At 45.0% G+C, this 21,184-nt stretch overlaps 1 protein-coding gene across 1 annotated transcript; it reads left to right on the top strand.

The window, feature by feature from the left end:
* The first annotated feature begins 11,983 nt into the window (after positions 1 to 11,983).
* LOC138527155 (olfactory receptor 6N2-like) lies at positions 11,984 to 12,964 on the top strand. Its single transcript, XM_069638275.1, has one exon. It carries the CDS (start codon positions 11,984 to 11,986, stop codon positions 12,962 to 12,964), a length of 981 nt encoding a protein of 326 aa, XP_069494376.1.
* Positions 12,965 to 21,184: the final 8,220 nt, after the last annotated feature.

The following is a 21,184-nucleotide window of genomic DNA, read 5'->3' as shown; positions in this document are numbered from 1 at the left end:
ACGACTGTCCTATCGAACTGATTCCGGGTGCCAAAATTCCTACAGGCCGTGTTTATTCTTTAACACCTAAAGAAGATGTCGTGTTAAAGGAATACATTGACAAGGCGCTAGCCATCGGCTTTATACGACCCTCGCAATCTCCTGCTGCATCTCCTCTATTCTTTGTTCCTAAGAAAGAGGGAGACCTCAGACCCTGCATTGATTACAGGGCACTTAATGATATCACCATCAAAAACCAATACCCCTTACCGCTAATAAACGTGCTGTTGGATCAGTTAGGCACTTCCAGCTACTTCACCAAACTGGACTTGCGAGGTGCATACAATTTGGTTCGCATTCGTGAAGGCGACGAATGGAAGACCGCTTTTAAGACACGGTATGGTCTTTACGAATATTTGGTGATGCCTTTTGGTCTGTGCAATGCTCCCGCCACATTTCAATTCTTCATGAATGATATATTCAGAGATATCATGGACCGATTTGTGGTTGTCTATCTGGACGACATTTTGATTTACTCCTCATCTCTATCGGAACACGTCAGACATGTTTCTACAGTCCTACAAAGACTTAGGCAGAACCACCTCTATGTGAAAGCCGAAAAATGTGTCTTTCATTCGCAGGAAGTGGAATTCCTTGATTACGACATTACCAATCTAGGTGCTCGAATGAGTCGTTCCAAGGTAAAGGCCGTCTTGAATTGGCCAATTCCACATAACGTCAAATCGCTACAGTCTTTCTTGGGCTTTGCGAATTTCTATCGCAGATTCATCCATTCCTTTTCCAAAACAGTAGCTCCTTTGACGGCTTTAACTAGTTCCAAAGTACCTTTCTGTTGGAACCAACATGCCCAAGCAGCATTCAAAACACTGAAGGAAGCATTTACCACTGCACCCGTGCTTCAACATCCGGATCCTGATCGCCAGTTTGTCGTTGAAGCGGATGCATCCAGTGTCGCTATTGGCGCAGTGCTCTCACAAGTCTGCACAGAAACCAAGGAGGAACACCCAGTGGCTTTCTTCTCTCGTAAACTCACCTCATATGAACGGAACTACACCGTTACTGAACGGGAACTACTGGCTATCAAAGATGCCTTCCGAGAATGGCGTCATCATCTTCTTGGGGCCAAACAACAGGTGTTGGTGTACTCTGACCATAGAAATCTCCAAGCATTCAAATCCATGAAATGCCTTACGGCCCGTCAGGCCAGATGGCATGTCTTTTTTGTCCAATACGATTTCCAGGTCACCTATCGTCCTGCCCGAGAACATGTTAAGTCGGACGCTTTGTCCCGTATGAGTAAAGAGGCGCAGGAAGAAAAACAAGTACAGACCCAGCTGTTGGCAGATCATGTGATTTGTGGGTGTTCGGTTCAACCATCCTTAAAAACCGAAATACAAGAGTGGGTAAAAAATAATCCACAAGTAGTCCAGGATATGAATCTAGACGTGCATAACGGTTTACCATTCACACAGGGGGTGCTTTATCTATCAACTCCTTCAATGAGGGATAAAGCCCTCAAATGGAATCATGATTCCTTGATTGCAGCCCATCCTGGACAGAAGAAAACACTGGACCTGCTCAAAAGGTGGTGCTGGTGGCCATCCATGGCAAAAGACGTTATAAACTACGTATCTTCTTGTTCTGTATGTATCCAATGTAAAAATACTCCTGGTAAACCAGTGGGCTTACTCCAATCCCTGCCTGTCCCTACCAAACCATGGGACATGATATCTATGGACTTTGTGGTGGAACTCCCCCCAAATCAAGGATATGATACCCTATGGGTCGTAGTGGATTATTTCACTAAATTGGCCCTATTTATTCCTTGTATTGGTTTACCAACTGCTACTGTTCTGGCTGATCTATTCATCCAACATATATTCCGTTTCTTTGGTCTACCATCAGTAATCATTACTGACAGGGGCTCGCAGTTTGCGTCACGCTTTTGGAGAGCCTTAACATCTGCATTACTAATTGATGATAGAATGTCCAGCGCTTATCATCCTCAAACCGACGGACAGACCGAAAGGGTCAATTGTACTATGGAACAATATCTGCGGTGTCTGTGTTTGCAATACCAATCGGATTGGCTCACGGTACTGCCGGCGGCTGAATTCGCCTATAACAACTCTTATCATAGTGCCATAGGCACTTCACCGTTCTATGCTCTCTATGGACAACACCCCCGATCAATACCTCTAGATTCCGGTCTATCCCTGGACACGCCTGCCGCAGGCCGTACGCTTCGTGATCTGAAGAGATTACAAAGAAAGGTGAAGCAGCATTTGGAGCAGGCCAAACGACGTGACAAGTTCTATGCCGATGCTCATAGGGTGTCCGCACCTGTCTATAAGGCTGGGATGAAAGTCTGGCTATCCACTAAGAACTTAAGAATTCCGGGCAAAAAGAAATTGTTGCCTAGATTCATCGGTCCGTATGTTGTGCTCCATGTTCTTAATCCTGCTGCTGTACGTCTGGCTTTGCCACAACGATGGCGGGTGCATCCTGTATTCCACGTCTCGCTCATCAAGCCTTTCTCTGACACTACTAGACTGCCGGTACGGCCTGTGGCTATTTCTGTGCGGGGGTCTGATGAATACGAGGTACAAGACATACTGGATATGAAACTCCGTTCTGGTAGACCATTTTATCTGGTGGACTGGAAGGGCTATGGACCCGAAGATAGGTCCTGGGAACCTCTTTCCAACATTCATGCTCCTGCTTTATTGAAGCGCTTCCACACAAGAAGGGGAGAGGTTGTCCCTTTGGGGGATGGCACTGTCATGCATGCTGGACGCTACGCTCGTAGAACAGCTAGACCGTTCTACTCCAAATGGAGGCTATTCGATACGTTACCGGGAAAACGACGTTTACACTTTTCACGTCGCTAACTTCACGTGACTTTGCTTCGTCACGTGAACTACGGTATCACGTATTTAAGCAGCGTAGAAACTTCACTCGCTGCTTCTGATCGTCTCTATTGGCGTCGTGTAGCTGAACCTCTGATCTACATCCTGGTATATTCCTACAGCTACTTTTGGGCCTTCGATAGCGTGTGTTCCGCCACACGCTGATTCCTGGAGCTATCCCTTCGCGTGCTATTCCACACGCGCTCTTCGTCTGCAAGTGCGGCCGGCCCAGGCTGCGTAAATCCTGCCCGCGTGTAAAATCCACACGCGCTCTTTGTCTTCATACGCGGCTGGCCAAGGCTGCGTAAATCCTGCCCGCGTGTAACATCCACACGCGCTCTTCGTCTTCAAGTGCGGCCGGCCCAGGCTGCGTGAATCCTGCCCGCGTGTAAAGTCCACACGCGCTCTTTGTCTTCATACGCGGCTGGCCAAGGCTGCGTAAATCCTGCCCGCGTGTAACATCCACACGCGCTCTTCGTCTTCTAGTGCGGCCGGGCCAGGCTGCGTGAATCCTGCCCGCGTTTAAAGTCCACACGCGCTCTTTGTCTTCATACGCGGCTGGCCAAGGCTGCGTAAATCCTGCCCGCGTGTAACATCCACACGCGCTCTTCGTCTTCAAGTGCGGCTGGCCCAGGCTGCGTGAATCCTGCCCGCGTGTAAAATCCACACGCGCTCTTCGTCTTCAAGTGCGGCTGGCCAAGGCTGCGCGAACCCTGCCCGCGTGTAAATCCACACGCGCACGTTGTCTTCACACGCGGCTGGCCCAGGCTGCGCGATTCCTGCCCGCGTGTAAATCCACACGCTCACGTTGTCTTCAAACACTATTTTCTTCTAACTCCTGCATCTGTGGAACTAATAGAAGGATTGATCCCTAAGTGGGAAGGAAGCCTTTCAAGGATTATTGGAAGTGACTTTGAACTGAACTTTGGACGCTATCCTGTGGTGAATTCAACCCGTATCTAGCGTGAGCCTCGTTCCGTCCGGGATAAGTCTCCCTTACTAATTTTCCCTTCCCTGTCGTTTTGTTCTTCATTTCAAATCCATCAAGAGACTTCTGGATTGTTCTACCCAGAGATACAGGTCAGTGTGATCATTCATGTCATTATCTAACTCATCATACTCAGGTTGGAGCAGTTATTCATGATACTTTAATTTGTCCTAGGCTGGATTACTATACCTTACCCACGCCCTTTCCAGTGATCCATCGCTCTGCCTGTTTTATCAGCCAGAGGGTTGTATCATTTGGAAGGTCTTTGTTGACTTCACGACTATCAAGTCGGGTGAACAGGGATCCGGAAGACCCTACCTCCTGTATCCTTTTGAATATTGTATCCTTTTCGGTTGATACTTTGGTGCATTCTGACACTTCTGTGTATTCACTCTATTCTCATAATACTGGGCCATCACTCAATGATTTTGCTTGCCATGCACTTTCAGATGTCATTATTAAGTTCTGTATTGGGGGTATTAACCCTCTCACATATTTGTCAACAAGTTATCTTTTTCCTGCCTCACATCCTGTCCACTGAAGTCTGTGAAAACTTCCTCAAACCTATTAACATAGTCTGTGGATAGCCTTGAACACATGCAGTTAGTTTGTCCCATACAATTCTTTTTTCTGGAACTATTTCTTTCAATTTGGTTAGTATTCGCCCTGGTAATGCTATCATCTTTAACAATGGTTTTTCACCTGCTTTTCTATTCCTGTCCTCCATTACTAAATTCTCCCATGTGTCTCCATATGTGTCCTCATCATTCACCTTTCGTATTTGCTTCCATATATCTGCTGGCAGAATTACTGGGAATATTAGATCTATATAACCCATAGTAAAAATGGATGACTTCAGATAGGACTCTATTTCTTTATAGAATCACGCCAGATTCTTCCTTAAATTGGGAATTGATTGTTTTATGTTATTCACCTCTTGTCTGGAGAAAGGGACGTGTAGCTACTGTGCTGTATAATGCGCCTCCGTTACCTGCGCTGGCCCTCCATTAACACCAGGTGTTTCTACTTTTGGCACAAAAGTAGGTGGGACCTCCCTCATAGATAATGCCACACTTACTTTTCCTCCCCCTTCCCTCATATGCAATATTATTCCCAAGTCAAGTGATAAAGCTGTCTCTCCCGTTTTACGTTCTATTGCTCTCTTGTATATTGCCATCAATTCTGGGAGGCTAATTTTTTTTTCTTCTATATCTCTGCCTTGCAAATATTCCACCATCGTCTGCAGCGCTTTCCTTTTCATGGGCAATGTGTATTGATCAAATATTTGATGTATCTCCATCGTGGGAATGCTAGGATCTGTAATCCAACTCAGCGCCTCTCGTACACATACCTTCAATTTTTCACTCGCCTGCTTTGATGACGAAAGAAATCGACGCTGCATATATGGTGCTGCTTCTTTCCGATCCCTTCTTATGTCCTTGCTTCTATACCCCGGCATGGCGAACATTTCGGCATATGCATCATCAAGTTCATTCTTGAATTCAAAAAGCCTATCCACATGCTCTTTTATCTCTTCATCCCTCTCTCTACATCGTGTCAAAGCATTCAAATCCTGCAATTTCTGCGGCGGTACCATTCCAATCAACTGCTTCCATCTTTTCATTAAATATTCTCCCATGCATTCCAACAATACCTGTTTTTCATTATTCTTCCTGAAATCATACATTGAATCCAGCGCGGATGTCTCATCATTTGCGTCTATATACATCTCTGCCTGTTCCCTCAACTCTTGTTTCCTCTCTTTGCTGATTGTACTACGCGTTACTCTAGCGCACTCGCTTTGGGCCGCCCCCTCTTTGCTCGTATCTTCCCTCATTACAGTGAACTCAAGTTCGATGGGCGGAAGGGGGAGGGGAATATTTTGGGAGGGAGGTGCGAATGGAACAAGGAGAACGGGAACGGGGAGTGTCTGCTGCGGCGCCAGAGATGCGCACCTTGGCGCTGCCGGCTGTGGGATCTGTGGTTGCACTGGGGTTTGAATGGCAGGGAGGGGCTGGGCTATTATAGGGGACTGAGCAATGGGTACTGGGGTGATTCTATTAGCCTCCCTTTTCGGGTGCTCCTGTCTTGTCTCGGTTAATATTTTATCTATTAACTCATCTGATGAATGCAATTCTCGTTGAGGATATATTTTTTCTACATTCAGCCCATCACATCTCTCTGACTTTCTTAAATCATCCTCCCACTTTTTTTCGTCTTTTTCCTTTAATTTCTCTGCTCTTGACTTGTGCCTGCGCGCATTTTTCTCCCTGCTTTTCCAACGAAGCATAGCTTCCTTCCTCCAGTCTCTAATGACGTCAAATGCCACAGGGCGTGTGTTTTTTTACTCAACAATACTTTTTCCAAATAATCTATCCGAGCAATCTCAAAACTCCCATATTTCGGCCATTGTGAATCCTCTTCATGTCTGGTTTGCCTATGCAAAATCTCGCAAAACATTATCGCCCCTTCCCCATACTTCACATACATCTCATAAACCGGCGACCCCACGGGTGGCGCGACCTGGCCAGTTTCCAAAGATTGTCTACCGCAGTAGAAAAACCCCACTAGGCAGGAAGACAATACCCCAGGCATGTTTTAACCTTACCCTCGGCTAATTTTAACCTTACTCTGGGCGTTTGATTTTGCAAAACCAACTCTCAACCAATATCAGGGTTACTCAGAATCGGGGCACAACTCACCTGATCAACCAATTCGTCTTTCAAGACGCAATTCGTCCGTATACTGACGCAACCAAACACCGTTGTGTCTGCGTATCCTGGCTCAATCTGCCTTGTTTCGGGACCCTCGCCTCCTTGTTCTCTGGCTGGATGCGTTGATCAGGGATCAGCTGTGCACAGATGTGCAATGGAGTCTCACATCACTTTCACAGGGGCGCCCCGAAGACCTCTTGATCCTGGCTCGACCGTCTCGTCCTCGCTTCGTTTTCTCCTCTCGCCTTCTTTAGTTTAAAACGTACATGATGGAACAAGTGGGGGAGGGTCCCTATTCGGGCACCATTTTGACCAGGCCCCTAGGGGACCCTCGCGTATGGAAACAAGGCACAATCACCACACACTAACTGATACGCCAGACTCGAGGTTCAATTCCCAAAAGCTAGGGTTTATTGCAAGCAAATAGTCTCAGTTGACCAACTGGGTCTCACGTTCCGCAACGTGTGTCTCCAGACCCCGAGGGACGCAAGAGAGCAAGCATTCTACAACAGTTACATATATACGAAACAGACATCTCACAATCAGTAATGACATGTTCAATACCGCCCATAATATGTCTCCTTTGAAATGGATTCGATGATTGACAATTGTGACAAATATGACACCTTCAGACATTCGTTTTGGCAACAGTTTCCAATCTGTGGACTTTCAGACATGATTCTTTGTTTTAGGGAACAAACTCCTTCTGTTCTTCAAAGCAAGCTGCGTGCAGGGGAGAGACACATTCCGGTCTTCCTATCTTGTAGTTTCTATTTGTGTACTAAGGGTCAACTCGCTCTACAGGGCTCAGTGAAGGGGGGCCGTAAAAGAGAGTATAATTCAAGCCTTTAATTGTTCTTTCCTACCATCCCTGCCGCATCAGTGAGACTAGCTGGCGCCTGCATAGTGATTAAATGAATTGTTGCTTACTTCTAAGGTCTTGTGAGGGAGGAGACCGGGCATTTCTGTCTGGGTTGTCTGCATTGTGTTTCAACACGCATCTTGTGGCCTTGCTCTATGCATGGGCAGCAATGAAATAACGGAATAGAATGAGTTTACAGCAAAGCAATTTGAACATGAAGCAAGAAGCGAAATTAGACAAAATGGCGTTTCTATTCCGTTCAAAATGGACGTACTCTGGTCATGTTTATGAATCTGTGTTACTAATAACGAACATATGAGGCGGTTGTTTTTTGGCCAATAGAATACATTGCTTGTGTTATGGGAGAGTATTTTCTGGACTCACACTTTCCCAATCTTTCTCCCCACCGCTACCAATCCTCCCCAAACCCCACTCTCAATCTCTTGCAACAAACGGTTACATGCACTATCACGTGTAACATTTAACGATTGTTTCAAATATACAAATTGTACGAATACAACAATTTGTTTTTCCTTGATGTTCCGTGAATCTTTTGTTATTATTTTTGAATTTGTATTCCTATTTTTGTTTCTTTTTTCTTCAACACGATTTTATTTGTAACAATGATGGTTTATGATTTAGATAATACCCTGATTTGATAAAGGCAAACCAGCCAAAACACGTGGCATCAGGAAGGACTGTTTGATATTTCAGAAAATTAAAACTTACAAGTTCTAATAACTTGGCGCAAGTCTCCGGGAGTTTTTCTTCATCTGTAGAAGGTTCCTCAGTGAAACTGGAAAACACCAGAATGAACAGTGACTCTGTGAGGATGAAGATTAAAATAATTCCACCACTGTGAGCCACCACTTCTCATGGTCCTGCAGACCACGTTCGATGGGACCCTGATGTTCATAAAGTGGCGGGAACCGCCTGTAAGCCATAGTGCTTGTAGCTCCTCCAAGCATAATTCTTGTCTCATGACCAGGCTGCCTCGTCATTATTTTGTCTCGATTCAAGTGCACTGAGACACCTATGTTTCACCACCTTCACTCTCCCACACTCTGGGCCTCATTACGGGTTTGGCGGTAGCCATGCCGCTATTGGCGGCATGGCTGCCACCAAAACCGGGTCCGGGGTCCCTGAATGGTGAATTACCGGGCCATTCCCAGTTTGGAGGACCCGGTAATTCTTCCCTCTGGGAACCCGGACCTTCCCCATTCCCATTTGAGCCCCTATAGGGCTCAAATGGGAATGCGAGAGGGAGCTAACAACGGGCCGATTACGACCCGCCCGTTGTTAGCTCCCTGGTCCCCTGGCGGGACCCGGTAATGACACCTGGTTTTACCAGGCTTCATTACCGGGTCCCGCCAGGGGACCTCGTAATCGTGCGGAATGGTGTTAACGGGTCCGCAACCATTAGCGGAACCGGTTAACCCATTCCGCACGGGTCGTAATGAGGCCCTCTGTCTTTATTTCCAACATGTTCAGCAAATAGCAGCTCATTACAGCAGGGTCAGGCCTGGGCATACAGACAATCAAGATGCACACCATCTTGTATGCACTTAACAGGAGATGGTGGTCCTCCTTACTTTTGTCTCAAGCATGAACACTTGCCGACCAATATCAGGATATCTCCCAGTACACTGCATCTTGACTGACCTAGGAACGCTGATAGTTGGAACCTTTGGCTCCCTAAGTTAGCATCCAGCAAGGTGAAGGGAGATCCCCAGCCACTGCTCACCATGGTGAATGCCATCTTTTTACCCAATTTTTGGTCCTCTACCATCCAGGCTAGGGGCAGATTGACATATGTTATGTTGTGAGATTGAAATTTACAGTTCAAACCACTTGAAAATATCACAGATATTCTTGAAGATGAGGATTCCAAATGGAACAATGGGCACGTAAAGGGCATTATTCCTGCAAATACTACGTTCAGAGGCAACAGTAGCCCAAGCTGCATTGACTGTATATTGATACATTTACAAGAAAGGCCCAAAGTGAAGGAATTAACGGTTCCAGTTGCACCAGAAAGTGACCACGATTCGGGCTCTCTAATTATATAGTCTAAGATAGAAACATCACATCTCCTCTCTGAAATGTAATGCAAATATCTGGATTATATACCAATGTATTGCCCATCTTTCAGTGAATATTGCGCCCTCTGGGAGCTCCTTGCAGTAAAGTCTATGGCCCTCATTACGAGTTTGGTGGTATCTCGCCGGTATACCACCAAATGGAATTAGCATTCCCGCATTCCCCATTCTCATTGGACTCCATGTGGGGAATTACCTGAATTAGTGGCACCGGTATTACCAGTGACGGTAATTTTGGCGGTTTTATTCTGGTGGGGGCCTGATATACCTCCAGCTCTTGGCTGGTGGTAAATCAGTCTCCCCCACTGGCAAACTTGTAGTTTCCCAGTGCGGGAAAAGTGCAGGTGGAAGTATTACCACCACTTTCACCAGCATTTTTTTCACCTTGGGAAACTTATAACCACCCCCCCCCATGACTCGTGTAAGACAAGTGTATGTGTCATTTACCAGAAAGCAATGAAGTCTTATCCTGCAGATCTTTTTGCTCTACCTATAATAGTGATTCTTGATTTTATTCCGAATGCAGAACTAGCAAAAAATAGCTGGTGAATGCTCTTAAAACACTCCTGGATATATGATATTGCGATTAAGCCCCCACGGAAGACATATAAAAGCCTAATTTTTCGTAAGAATAAACGTGCCTAATAACTGTAATTGGAAGGTTCGCATTTCTGACCATGCATGAAACAACTGCAAACATTTTTGGAAAAACCTTTTCTAGGGCCCCTTATAGAAGTGCTACACTGGATTCGTATAAACCCTATCATGGAAGGCTGTCGCATTCAGGACGTATTTATAGAAAGAATAGAGATGGCTCAACTGATGGGTGCTTGGGTCAGGACGATCCCAAAACCAATGGTCAAACTGCAGAGAGGCTCTTTTTTCACTGAAGAAAGTTGCTTCAGGAATTGTGTCCCATTGTTCTGAGAAAGCTCTGCTTAATGATGGGGTTCCTTTAGACCGCCTTAAAAATGAAGTGACTGTCTGGGCCCCATACTGAACTGAGCTTTTCAATTTTGTTCTTAAAAAGGGAAGCGTTTCAGTATCTACTACAGAGATAATACCTTCTGGAAAAATGGAGGTCAAGGTTCCCCATGTAAACTACCTGCTGATTTCAATTTTGTACACTGCGCGGAAGACATTTGGAAAGGCCACCCTGGCACATTGGGGGGATGACCTCCAGAATGTAATTGTGCACCTCTACGCAGGGTTTCAGAGGGGAATCAGCACCGTGGACCTATGTTCTTGGTGTCATTTGTTGATTGAGAAATATGTCACACTGAAAAAGCAACATCTTCATATCAGATGTGTGTATCTCTGGACAGCTTTAGATGCTGTCCTGATCAATCTGTTGTGGCCCACTCTTGCTAATATGAAGATCCCATTCACATTGCTTCAAACTGATATTTTTATATTCTGCTACATCAGATGGTGAACTAAGAGAAAGAAGCCTCTCAGTTTTAGAATACGATTTGTTCTCGGCCGGGCACTCTTTTGCATTCTCATCAATGATCTGGACCTCCAATTCTGTTCCTTGGTCAAAGACACTTCAGTTCTAAATGGCTCCTCTGCTAGTATATTATTGTTTGCAGATGATGCCATTCTTTGATTGAGGCGATATGCCCCGAGGTGGCGGGCCGACCCTGTGGGTAATGGCCCACCACCCATGATAAGGGCCTGAGCACAGCGAGAAGGGTCTCCTTCTCTTCGCCTCCCGCAGGCTGCCATGGAAAGGGAAGAGGGGCTCTGTACGGCGCCCCACTTTCCCTTTTCATGGTGGCCATCTTGGAAAATGATTTTTCTTCCTACAGCGGGATGCAGCGCGCGTCCCACTGTAGGAAGGAAAATGCTTTTTTGTAGCACCCTGAGTTACCACTTTGCCACATTTGTAACATCCCATTATGAGGAACTTTCTCATTATGGGTTTTTTGCAATGTTGAAGTCTCAGAGGAACTATTGATGATATTTGAAGTTGATATGGATGCTATGATTCATTAAGGATGTGTGCAATTCTGGTGACCTGCTCATGAAAAGAAAGAAGCGATAGAGAAGTGTTGATGCGCTAAAAGTCAAAACTTGCTCATTGGGTTAATGGCCCTTCAATAAATTTAACTTTTGGCATTATTTAATCATGAAAAAAGTGTGTTCTATTTGTATCTGAGAGACCTTTTACGGAATATTATGGAATGTGTTTCTGGAATCATTCTTTGACACTTAGAGGGAATGAAGGCTGGGAATTTCCTTGACCAGCAGTTTATCAATAGAAGTGGAGGAATGCATCAGGTGGAAGAAAGAAGATATGATTGTGTAATATTGTTAAATGCTATACAGTTTAAAAGCAAAAGTCAAGGATATTATTTTCAATATTTGTAGTGCTGTCAACCTCTCTCATTCTCTGTGCAGGTCCACCAATGGGAGGACAGGAGGTCAACAATCAGACATCTCTGACAGAGTTCATCATCATCGGTTTCCCAAGCCTTGGTGTGTATCGGGTACCACTCTTCCTCCTGCTGCTTTTGATTTATTTACTGATCATCACAGGCAATATGTTGATATTCTTAGTCATCAGGATGAATCACCAGCTCCATACTCCCATGTACTTCTTTGTAAGTGCTCTTTCTTTCTTGGAAATCTGGTACACTGCAGTCACCGTTCCGAAAATGCTGGCCAATGTCTGGGTTGGCAGAACTTCCATTTCCTTCAGTAGTTGCCTCTTGCAGATGTATTTTTTCCATTCTTTGGGAATCACAGAGAATTACATCCTAACGGCAATGGCCTATGACCGTTATGTGGCGATCTGCAACCCCTTACGCTACACTTCCATCATGACTAGCAGGTTTAGCACCCAGCTGGCTGGCTGCTGTTGGATTTTGGGATTTATGAGTCCTGTGCCAAAACTCATTCTGGTCTCCAAGCTTCCTTTTTGTGGCCCAAATGAAGTAAAACACCTCTTTTGTGACCTTGCTCCACTGTTGAACCTCGTCTGTGCTGATACCGCCCTCAACATAATTGTAGATTTTGCTGTCAGCTCTTGCATCATTGTCTTGACCACACTCTTTATCCTGTTGACGTACATCAAGATAATAGTGGCCATCCTGAAGATCAATAGTTCCACAGGTCGAAACAAAGCCTTTTCTACCTGTGCAGCGCACCTGATCGTGGTCTGCATCTTCTTCGGAAGTGTCTCCTTCATGTACATTCGGCTGCAGAAAACCTACTCTAGGAACTATGACCGGGCCGTGGCGGTCAATTACTCAGTGCTGACTCCTCTGTTTAATCCCCTTGTCTACAGCCTGAGGAACAAAGATATGAAAGAATGCATTAGGAAATATCTTCGGCCAAAGGAAGCCATTCCCGCTAATAGGCAGATTCACAGCTCTGTCTGTCAGTGAATGGATGGGTTACATGTCTTTATATAGAGATACTATATAGTGAATGATCATATATCGAAACCTTTATAGTGAATGCATTGGGGGGGGTTGCCGCCAAACCCCAATTTTTGACCCCTAAAAACTCACCCCAACCGTTTCCCAAAAATGTAACCCTTTACCCCACCCCTAAATGCATTCACTATTAGATATTTCGATATTAAATATTCAATATATGATCTTTCAATATAACATTTTCGATATAAACACTGCATACCAATGGAAGGGGCTTCAAAATTTCCACCTTTGCTTGAGGTCCCCTGATATCAGTTTCTATTTGTTTTATTAGACGTATGTGCTATGTTTGGCTAACTTGACATTATTTTTTTCCAGAAAGCAATACACCTGAATTTTGGAGAACATTTGACAGTTTCGATCACAGCTGTGAGTACAATGGGTCGAACACTACAGCCAGTGATTCAAGCAGAGCTGGAGTAATGAGCTGAAAGATGAAGAGGAAGAGGCTGAAGTTGGAGAAAAGGCAGACCATATGTTGGATGGGATGATCTAGTAGATCTTAGCCTGCACGCTCGGAAGTTGTTTTGAGAACTGGAAGTACAGAAGATGGTAATTTTGGATTAACGAGGGCCTAATCTTCATCTCCACCCCCTCAATGAAACCACAAGGCATGCACAACATAAAAGAAGGGGATGAAAACAAAAATAAGCTGTATGGCTGAAAACAGTGCAAGCAAACAAAGCAGTGGAGAAATAGCAGCCAAATGCTTGGCATAAGTAAAGGAAATGCACAGAAGGCATAGGAAGGTTCATATAAGGAACCAGAAAGAGAGATACATGTACAAATCGCATTAATAACAAAAATATAATGAGCACTCATTCATGTTTCCAGAGCAACAATCTATGCAGCTAGGAGCAGAGAGTTGTCCTCCATTGATATTCACGAAGACTTCTTAGAAGTCTTAGACTACAATCAGCCATGAACCGTCACCCTGGTAGATCTGTCGGTCACTTACACCACCATCCAACACAAGACAGTTATAGACCATTCACAAGCATGAAAAGGTGCAATGGTCTTTCTGCAAATAACTAGGTTGGCCTCATCCCTAGGATTACACAAAACAGGTTAGGACAAAGCAATTCATATGTAAACCTCACACTCACTCATGCAGGCCTTAAGTCTTATAAAAAAGTAATCCCTACTTTTCAATGTGAACGCCACACAAATCCAGTGGCCATGGAGGGGCGTAAATATTTCCCCCAAATATGTCCTAGCGATTGAGGGTAGTGAGGGAGCCCAAACTTTATCAAGAGGGGTTTTGGGAGTGTGTGGGGGTGGAGGGTTTCTTCGCTAAAAGAAAATCTTTTAAATAATGGGTTAAAATGATGCATTTTACAGCACACTTATTTAAAAAATTGGGTGAAAAGCCAAACAGTTCGCAATTGGTTTTGTAGGATAACTCATGAAACAATCCAATAGATGCAAGTCACCCACAGTGCTTTTCACCAACAGATTTTCATCATGCCTTTGCCCACAATATGTGCCAGTATAAAAACATTTACACGCTGGCTATGCGCATATATTTCCATATTGACTGCACCAATATATGCCAGTATTCCCATATAGGAACATACTAATGATTGCTTTGTGCATAATGCCAGTACTAATACTATAAGAAAACAAACCCACGTTTGCTCTGCCAGTATATGGCAGTATCCCCACATACTCCAGTTTGCATACCGTTAAAATGAATGCACAGTATGAAAACATGTCCAAACTGGCTGCACCAAAATGCCAGTCCAGCTACATAATAACACTTCTCATGCTTGCTTTATCAAAGATGCCCAATACCAAATGTTTTACCACAATAAGAAATGGTTAGACAGGCTGCATTAAAATTGCATTCTAGCTACATAATAACACCTTTCATGCTTGCTTGATCAAAGATGCCCAATACAAAATGTCATCACACAGTAAGAAATGGCTAGACTGGTTGCATGAAAATGCAATTCTAGCCACGCGTAAAACACTTATCATGCTTGCATCATCAAAGATTCCCAATACAAAATGTCTTGCCACAGTAAGAAACGGCTAGGCTAGCTGCACAAAAATGCCAGTCTAGCCTTGCAATACCACTTATCATGCTTGCTTTATCAAAGTTGCCTAATAAAAACTGTCATGCCACAGTAAGAAATGTTTAGACTGTCTGCATTAAAATGCCCATCTACCTACATATAAAACACATATCATGCTTGCTTTATTGAAGATGCCCAATCCAAAATGTCAGGCCACAGTAAGAAATGGCTGGACTGACTGCACCAATATGCCAGTTCAGCCACGTAACAACACTTATCATGCTTGCTTTATCTAAGATTCTCAATACAAAATGTCATTCCACAATAAGAAATGACTAGGCTAGCTAGCTGCCCCAAAATGCCAGTTTAGTCATGTAATAACACTTATCATGCTTGCTTTATCATAGATGACCAGTAAAAAATGCTTGCTCCTTGAGCGCCAGCGCCTCACACTCAGACACATTAACACACCCATATGAATACGATAATAAGTGCATGTGAGGGTCTGCAGAGCCTACAGGCAGATTATATGTGCGAGGCACTGGGGTTCCAGTGGACAGCCATGGCATTTTTTACTGGGCATGGGTGCCTAGTAAAAAATGCCAAGCCTGCATCCCGTGTCCCCGAGCACTTAGCAGACACACATTATCAAATATGTGCATGCAAAGCACGGGGGTCCAGGCATGGTATTTTTTAATGGTCATCTATTATAGATGCCCATTAAAAAATGACATACCTTTCCCTTGAGCTCCCCAGTGTCTCACATGTGCTGATAATTATTTATGTGTGCCTGTGAGGCGCTGGGGTCTCAGGAGACAGGCAAGCCATTGCATGTGAGGTGCTGGGAACCCCAGGGGACTGGCATGCCTTTCTTTACTGGGCATACCCCCAGTAAAAAATTACATGCCTGCTACCTGGGGCCCCCAAAGCCTCACACATGCACACAACCAATGTGATTATGTGTGCATGGGATGTGCTGGGGGCCCAGGGGGCAGGCATGATATGTTCCTACAAGATATCTATCATAAATGACCAGTAGAAAATTCCATGCCTGACCCCATGGGCCCCCCAGCGGCTTACATTCACACATAATCAATTGTGTGCATGCAAGGTGCAGGGGGGCCGAGGCATGCCATTATTTACTGGGCACCTATTATAGGTGCCCATTAAAGAATGGCATGACTTCCCCCTGAGCCCCCAGCGTCTCTCACACACACCAATAATCAACTATCTTGCTATTATTAAAAATATACTGACAGCCATGTTTTCATGGATCACCAAAGCAGTTCATTTTTCTTGCCAGACAGGTACCATCACGAAAGAGCTTAAGCAAGCTACTATGATCGCCCTTTTGAAAAAAACTATAATTGTATCCTTCTTTTATGGCTAACTATCGCACCATCTCTCTTCTTCCCTTCTCTATGAAGCTCTTGGAATCTTTGGCGTCCCCACTTCTTTCTTCCTTTCTTGAATCTTCACTTTTCTTTGACCACTTCCAGTCAGGATTCTGGCCAGGGCGGGGTACAGAGTGTGTTCTTGTCTCGGTATTGGATGATCTGGCCATGTTCGTAGATCATGGAGGAGTGGGGGCCCTTACATTGCTAGATCTTTCTGCAGCATTTAACACTGTCGACCACTCCATCCTTCTATCACGCATGGCCGTTGCAGGCCTTATTGGCCCTGTCCTGGCCTGGGTTTCCTCATTCCTGGCAGATAGAGGTCAATCACTTTCTCTCCCTCCTTTCCATTCCTCCTTTCATTCATTCTCTTCGGGTGTCCCTGAAGGCTCTGCCCTGTTCCCAATGTTATTTAACATGTATGTTCAGCCATTGGTGGGTCTCATCGGCTCTCATGGGTTCCGATGCTACTCGTACGCCGACAACACCCAGATCCTGGTATGATTATTTCTTGACTGGACTGAGGTGTCGGTGGGTCGGTGCGGCCGCTTGGCGGCCATGAGTGAATGGATGAACATCAATTGGCTGAAACTTAATGGGGACAAGGCAGAGATCCCGGTGGTGGGTTTTCCCCCTGATCCCACTCTTTGGGCCCCTTCATTTTGGCCTTCTGCACTGGGTGATCTTCCTGCTGCTGTGACAGTGGTAAAGAATTTAGGAGTCCTTATCTCTGCCTCTCTTTCTATGGCCCCTCAGGTGAGTGTAGTTTGTAAAACTAGTCACTATCTCCTGAGGGTGCTACGGAAGGTACTGCCTTTTCTTCCCGTCCATCTTGGTCCTGTGATGGTGGCCTCATTAGTTACCAGTCGAATCGATTACTGTAATGCTCTTTACCTGGCTCAACCACGTGGACTCATTCATCGACATTACAGAATATGGCTGCTTGAGATGCCACTTCTACCCCCTATGGCTCGCACATTAGCCTTGTACTTCCGCCCCTCCATTGGCTTCTGTTGGATTACATTCAAGTCCTTGTGTATGGTCCACCGGGTGTACTATCGCCAGGGGGCTGACTATCTGCAAAACATTTCTGCATTCCGAGGTTAACTTAAAACAGTACTTTTCTAGTCTGACTTTTGCTCCCTGTACTACTGTTGTGCCTATCCTTGCGCCAAGATGCCTTTCGGTGTATGTGCATGCTACATGTCCTTCTTACATACTATGAAAAACAACTCACACACGACAACCCCAAGCCCAGATTTGTATCTACCCCGGTAACCACATCAGAAACCACCAAAATCACTGAAGGCCTGAAGCCTTCCAGATGTCAAGGAGACATTTGCCCTCCCTCCTTCATCAAAGACTGTGCTGAAGAACTGCCCCCCTTCATCACGGCCCTGATTAACAATGCTTTCTCATCTAGCGATGTACCAGAAAATCTTAAGGAAGCCTGGACACTCCCACTTCTTAATAAACCCACACTGGACCCCAATGTCCCCACAAATTACTGCCCTATCACAACAGTACCCTTCCTCCTAAAACTACTTTCTAGAGTGGCCTACCTACAAATTCAAAAATACCTAGAAACCAACAACCTCCTGGGCATCCACCAATCTGGCTTCTGCCCCAGTCACGGGACAGAAACTGCCCTCCTTGAACTTAAAATCCAAATGGACGACATCAAAGGCAAAGGTTACCTAGATGTCTTACTCCTTCTCGACCACTCAGCAGCCTTTGACCTGGTAAATCACAAAATACTTTGTCAACACCTCGCCCAAGCTGCTCATTTCTTGGCCAATGCCATAAAATGGATAGAATAATTCTTGTCCAACTGCTCAATTAGAGTATTCTCAACCATAGCGGCAGCCACTCCAGCCGCAGTCACCTGTGGAATACCTCAAGGCTTTTGTGTCTCGCCAACTCTTTACAATATCTTCACCAAGCCACTGTTGGACCTTTTAGACAAACTATGTGTTACATATACCAACTACGCTGATGACACACAAATACTCCTACCCATCACCGGCAACTAAGACACTGACTCCAACGCTCTGAATGAAAAAAATGTACTTAACCATCAAAGCCTGTATGGCACAACACAAGCTCTGCCCAAATGATGAGAAAACTGAACTACTCCTCATTGGCTCCCAATGAGGGCTGATTAACCTCTCAGACTTCTATAAATCACTCACTATTGACGGAAACCTTTTCCCCATATCCAAAAAGGTTAAAACATTAGGAGCATATCTAGACTCCTCGCTCTCCCTAACTAGACAGGTGAACGCTATAGCATCAGCCACAGCTTACACCGCCAGATTCATCAATGCCAGCATCCATTCCTTATCTCTGACAACTGCATCACCCTTGCCAGTGCCCTCATACTTTCTAGGATTGACTACTGCAATTCCCTCTTTGCAGGCTCCAATTCTCGCAACATCAACAAAATGCAAAACATCAAGAAAAACGCTGTAAGAGCTGCTCTCAATATCCCCAAAAAAGATCACATCTCACTAGCTAAACATAACATCCGTTGGCTCCCTGTCCGGGAACATATCACTTTCAAAACATTATCTCTGACCCACAAATGTCTTTTGAACAGTGCCCGATGCATCTAGCCTGACAATTCTCCAAGGCCCATTCCAATAGATAGACCCATTCGGCCTAGACATGCATCCTACCCATCCCCAGATACAGGCGCCAAAAAAGCTGGTGTCAGCAGCTTCCCCGTGATTGCGGCCAAACATTGGAACGCCCTGCCTTTAGCGCTTAAATCAGATACTCATCTTTACAGTTACCTATTTCCAACCACATAGATATCCTCAGCGCTCCCTAACTGCTTAACAGTTACTGCTATCACACAGCATGTTGCCCTATATAATTAATAACGCTCATGATGTTTTCTCTGCAACCTTCACTCTTATGTAACTAACTGTATTGTATTACATACAATGTGTTACTATCGTAATCATCAATCTTATGTAACCAGCGCCCAGTTGCATCCAGTTTGGGTGCGCTCCTACAAATGTTAAAATAAAAAAATTAAAAATATGTGTAATCTCGAATTTCTCACCTGTAACCTGGTCAGACCATTTCATCATACAATTCGACTTCATTCATTCCTATCCCACGCCCAACACAGCCCTCTCCCCTTCGCCCAACAGGGTTTGAAACATGTGTGAACTCAATTAGAGCTGCTCATGCCTACTATTTCAACTCTTCTCAGTCCTATGCTACTGTCAAATAAAAGCCCAGATGAATTATCTATCCTTTACCACCACAGCATCCTCCTCACCATGGATCAACATGCACCCCTCATATCTAAAATACCTAAACCCCACAAACCTGCCAACCCCTGGTTTTCTGACAAGCTCGTTGCACTCCGAAGAACTAAGAGAGCCCTTGAACACCTTACAAAATATACCCTTCACATACCAATGGTTAGAATACTGGTAATGCCTCTATGACCTACAAAAAAAGCAATCATACGACACCAGAATACCCAACGCTAGCGCCAACTCTAAGGGATTGTTTGTTATCCTAAGAGAATTACCCCACTATGTCCAACTCCCATATCAGGTATGACAAAAAATGGTGTACCACTATTCAAGATGCCCTTAGCAACAAAATTGACCTATTAAGAAACAGAATTATCATCAAAAATCCCAACTTGCTACTAAATCTCCTAAACCAACCTCCCTGCCACCTTTAGAGCTCCCCAATCCCATACTGCCAACCCTTTTCTCCTTCTCCCAAGTCTCCCAAATGACTGTTCTGAAGACCATCAAACCACTCAAACCCTCTAATTGCAAGGGTGACTCCTGCCCGGCCCACATTGTCAAGCATTGTGCTCCTACATTGACACCCATCATCACTGAGTTTGTTAATGCCTCCTTAGAGACTAATATCGTACCTAACAGTATCAAAGCTGTGTGTATCTCTCCTCTGCTTAAAAACACATATTGGATCCTGCACTACCCACCAACTACAGACCCATTATCACTGTCCCCTTCCTACTCAAAGTTCTTGACTGTATTGCCTACTCCCAAGTCCAACACTTCATTGAATCCCATCATCTCTTAGGAGCTAGGGAGTCAGGGTTTCAACCAAAACACAGTACCAAAACTGCTCTGCTTGACCTCAGAATGCAGTTAGAACACACCAGGGACTATGGCAACCTTGCCATCATCCTCCTCCTCCTTGACTTGTGAGCTGTGTTTGACTTAGTCAACCATAATACCCTTTGCCAACCATGAGAAACCTGAGGGTATCCTCAATCCTACTCCCCCTGTATCCTCTTCTCAGGTGGCCAGGGAAAACAATCGCCTTTGGATCCTGACCCTGGGGGTGGAAAAGCGAGGGAGGATCACCTGGATGGAGGGTCCTTGGGGATTGGGACTGGGGTACCCATAGGCGAGACATGGTATCCCTCTTTTCATTATAAAGAACAATCTAACCCTTCAACTGCCTTTATAGGCTATAGTAACACATCTCCCCACATTTACTCTCATTCAAACCACTCTAGTATTGGGACGAGGAAGAGGCGACTAGGAGTAGTCAACACTAATAACACATTTCACCACTCTAGTACTGAGAGGAGAAAGAAGCCTGCAGAGTGTTGTAAGGGTCAGGGACGTCGCAAAATCTCAGCTAATTGCAACAAGGCAATAACAATTTGGAATTCACACCTGCAACCCGTCAAGTGGTTGCAGGCGTATTAAAAGGGAGCAGACAAGCAGTATGAGAGACCTAACCAG

This window comes from Ambystoma mexicanum, chromosome 1p (genome assembly GCF_040938575.1).
Source record: "Ambystoma mexicanum isolate Mex_15411 chromosome 1p, UKY_AmexF1_1, whole genome shotgun sequence".
Taxonomy (NCBI): Eukaryota; Metazoa; Chordata; class Amphibia; order Caudata; family Ambystomatidae; genus Ambystoma; species Ambystoma mexicanum.
This window is presented reverse-complemented; position numbering and strand designations above follow the sequence as displayed.

Coding starts and splice junctions, on each gene's coding strand:
- LOC138527155 (XM_069638275.1), top strand. CDS start 11,984: ATGGGAGGACAGGAGGTCAACAATCAGACATCTCTGACAGAGTTCATC.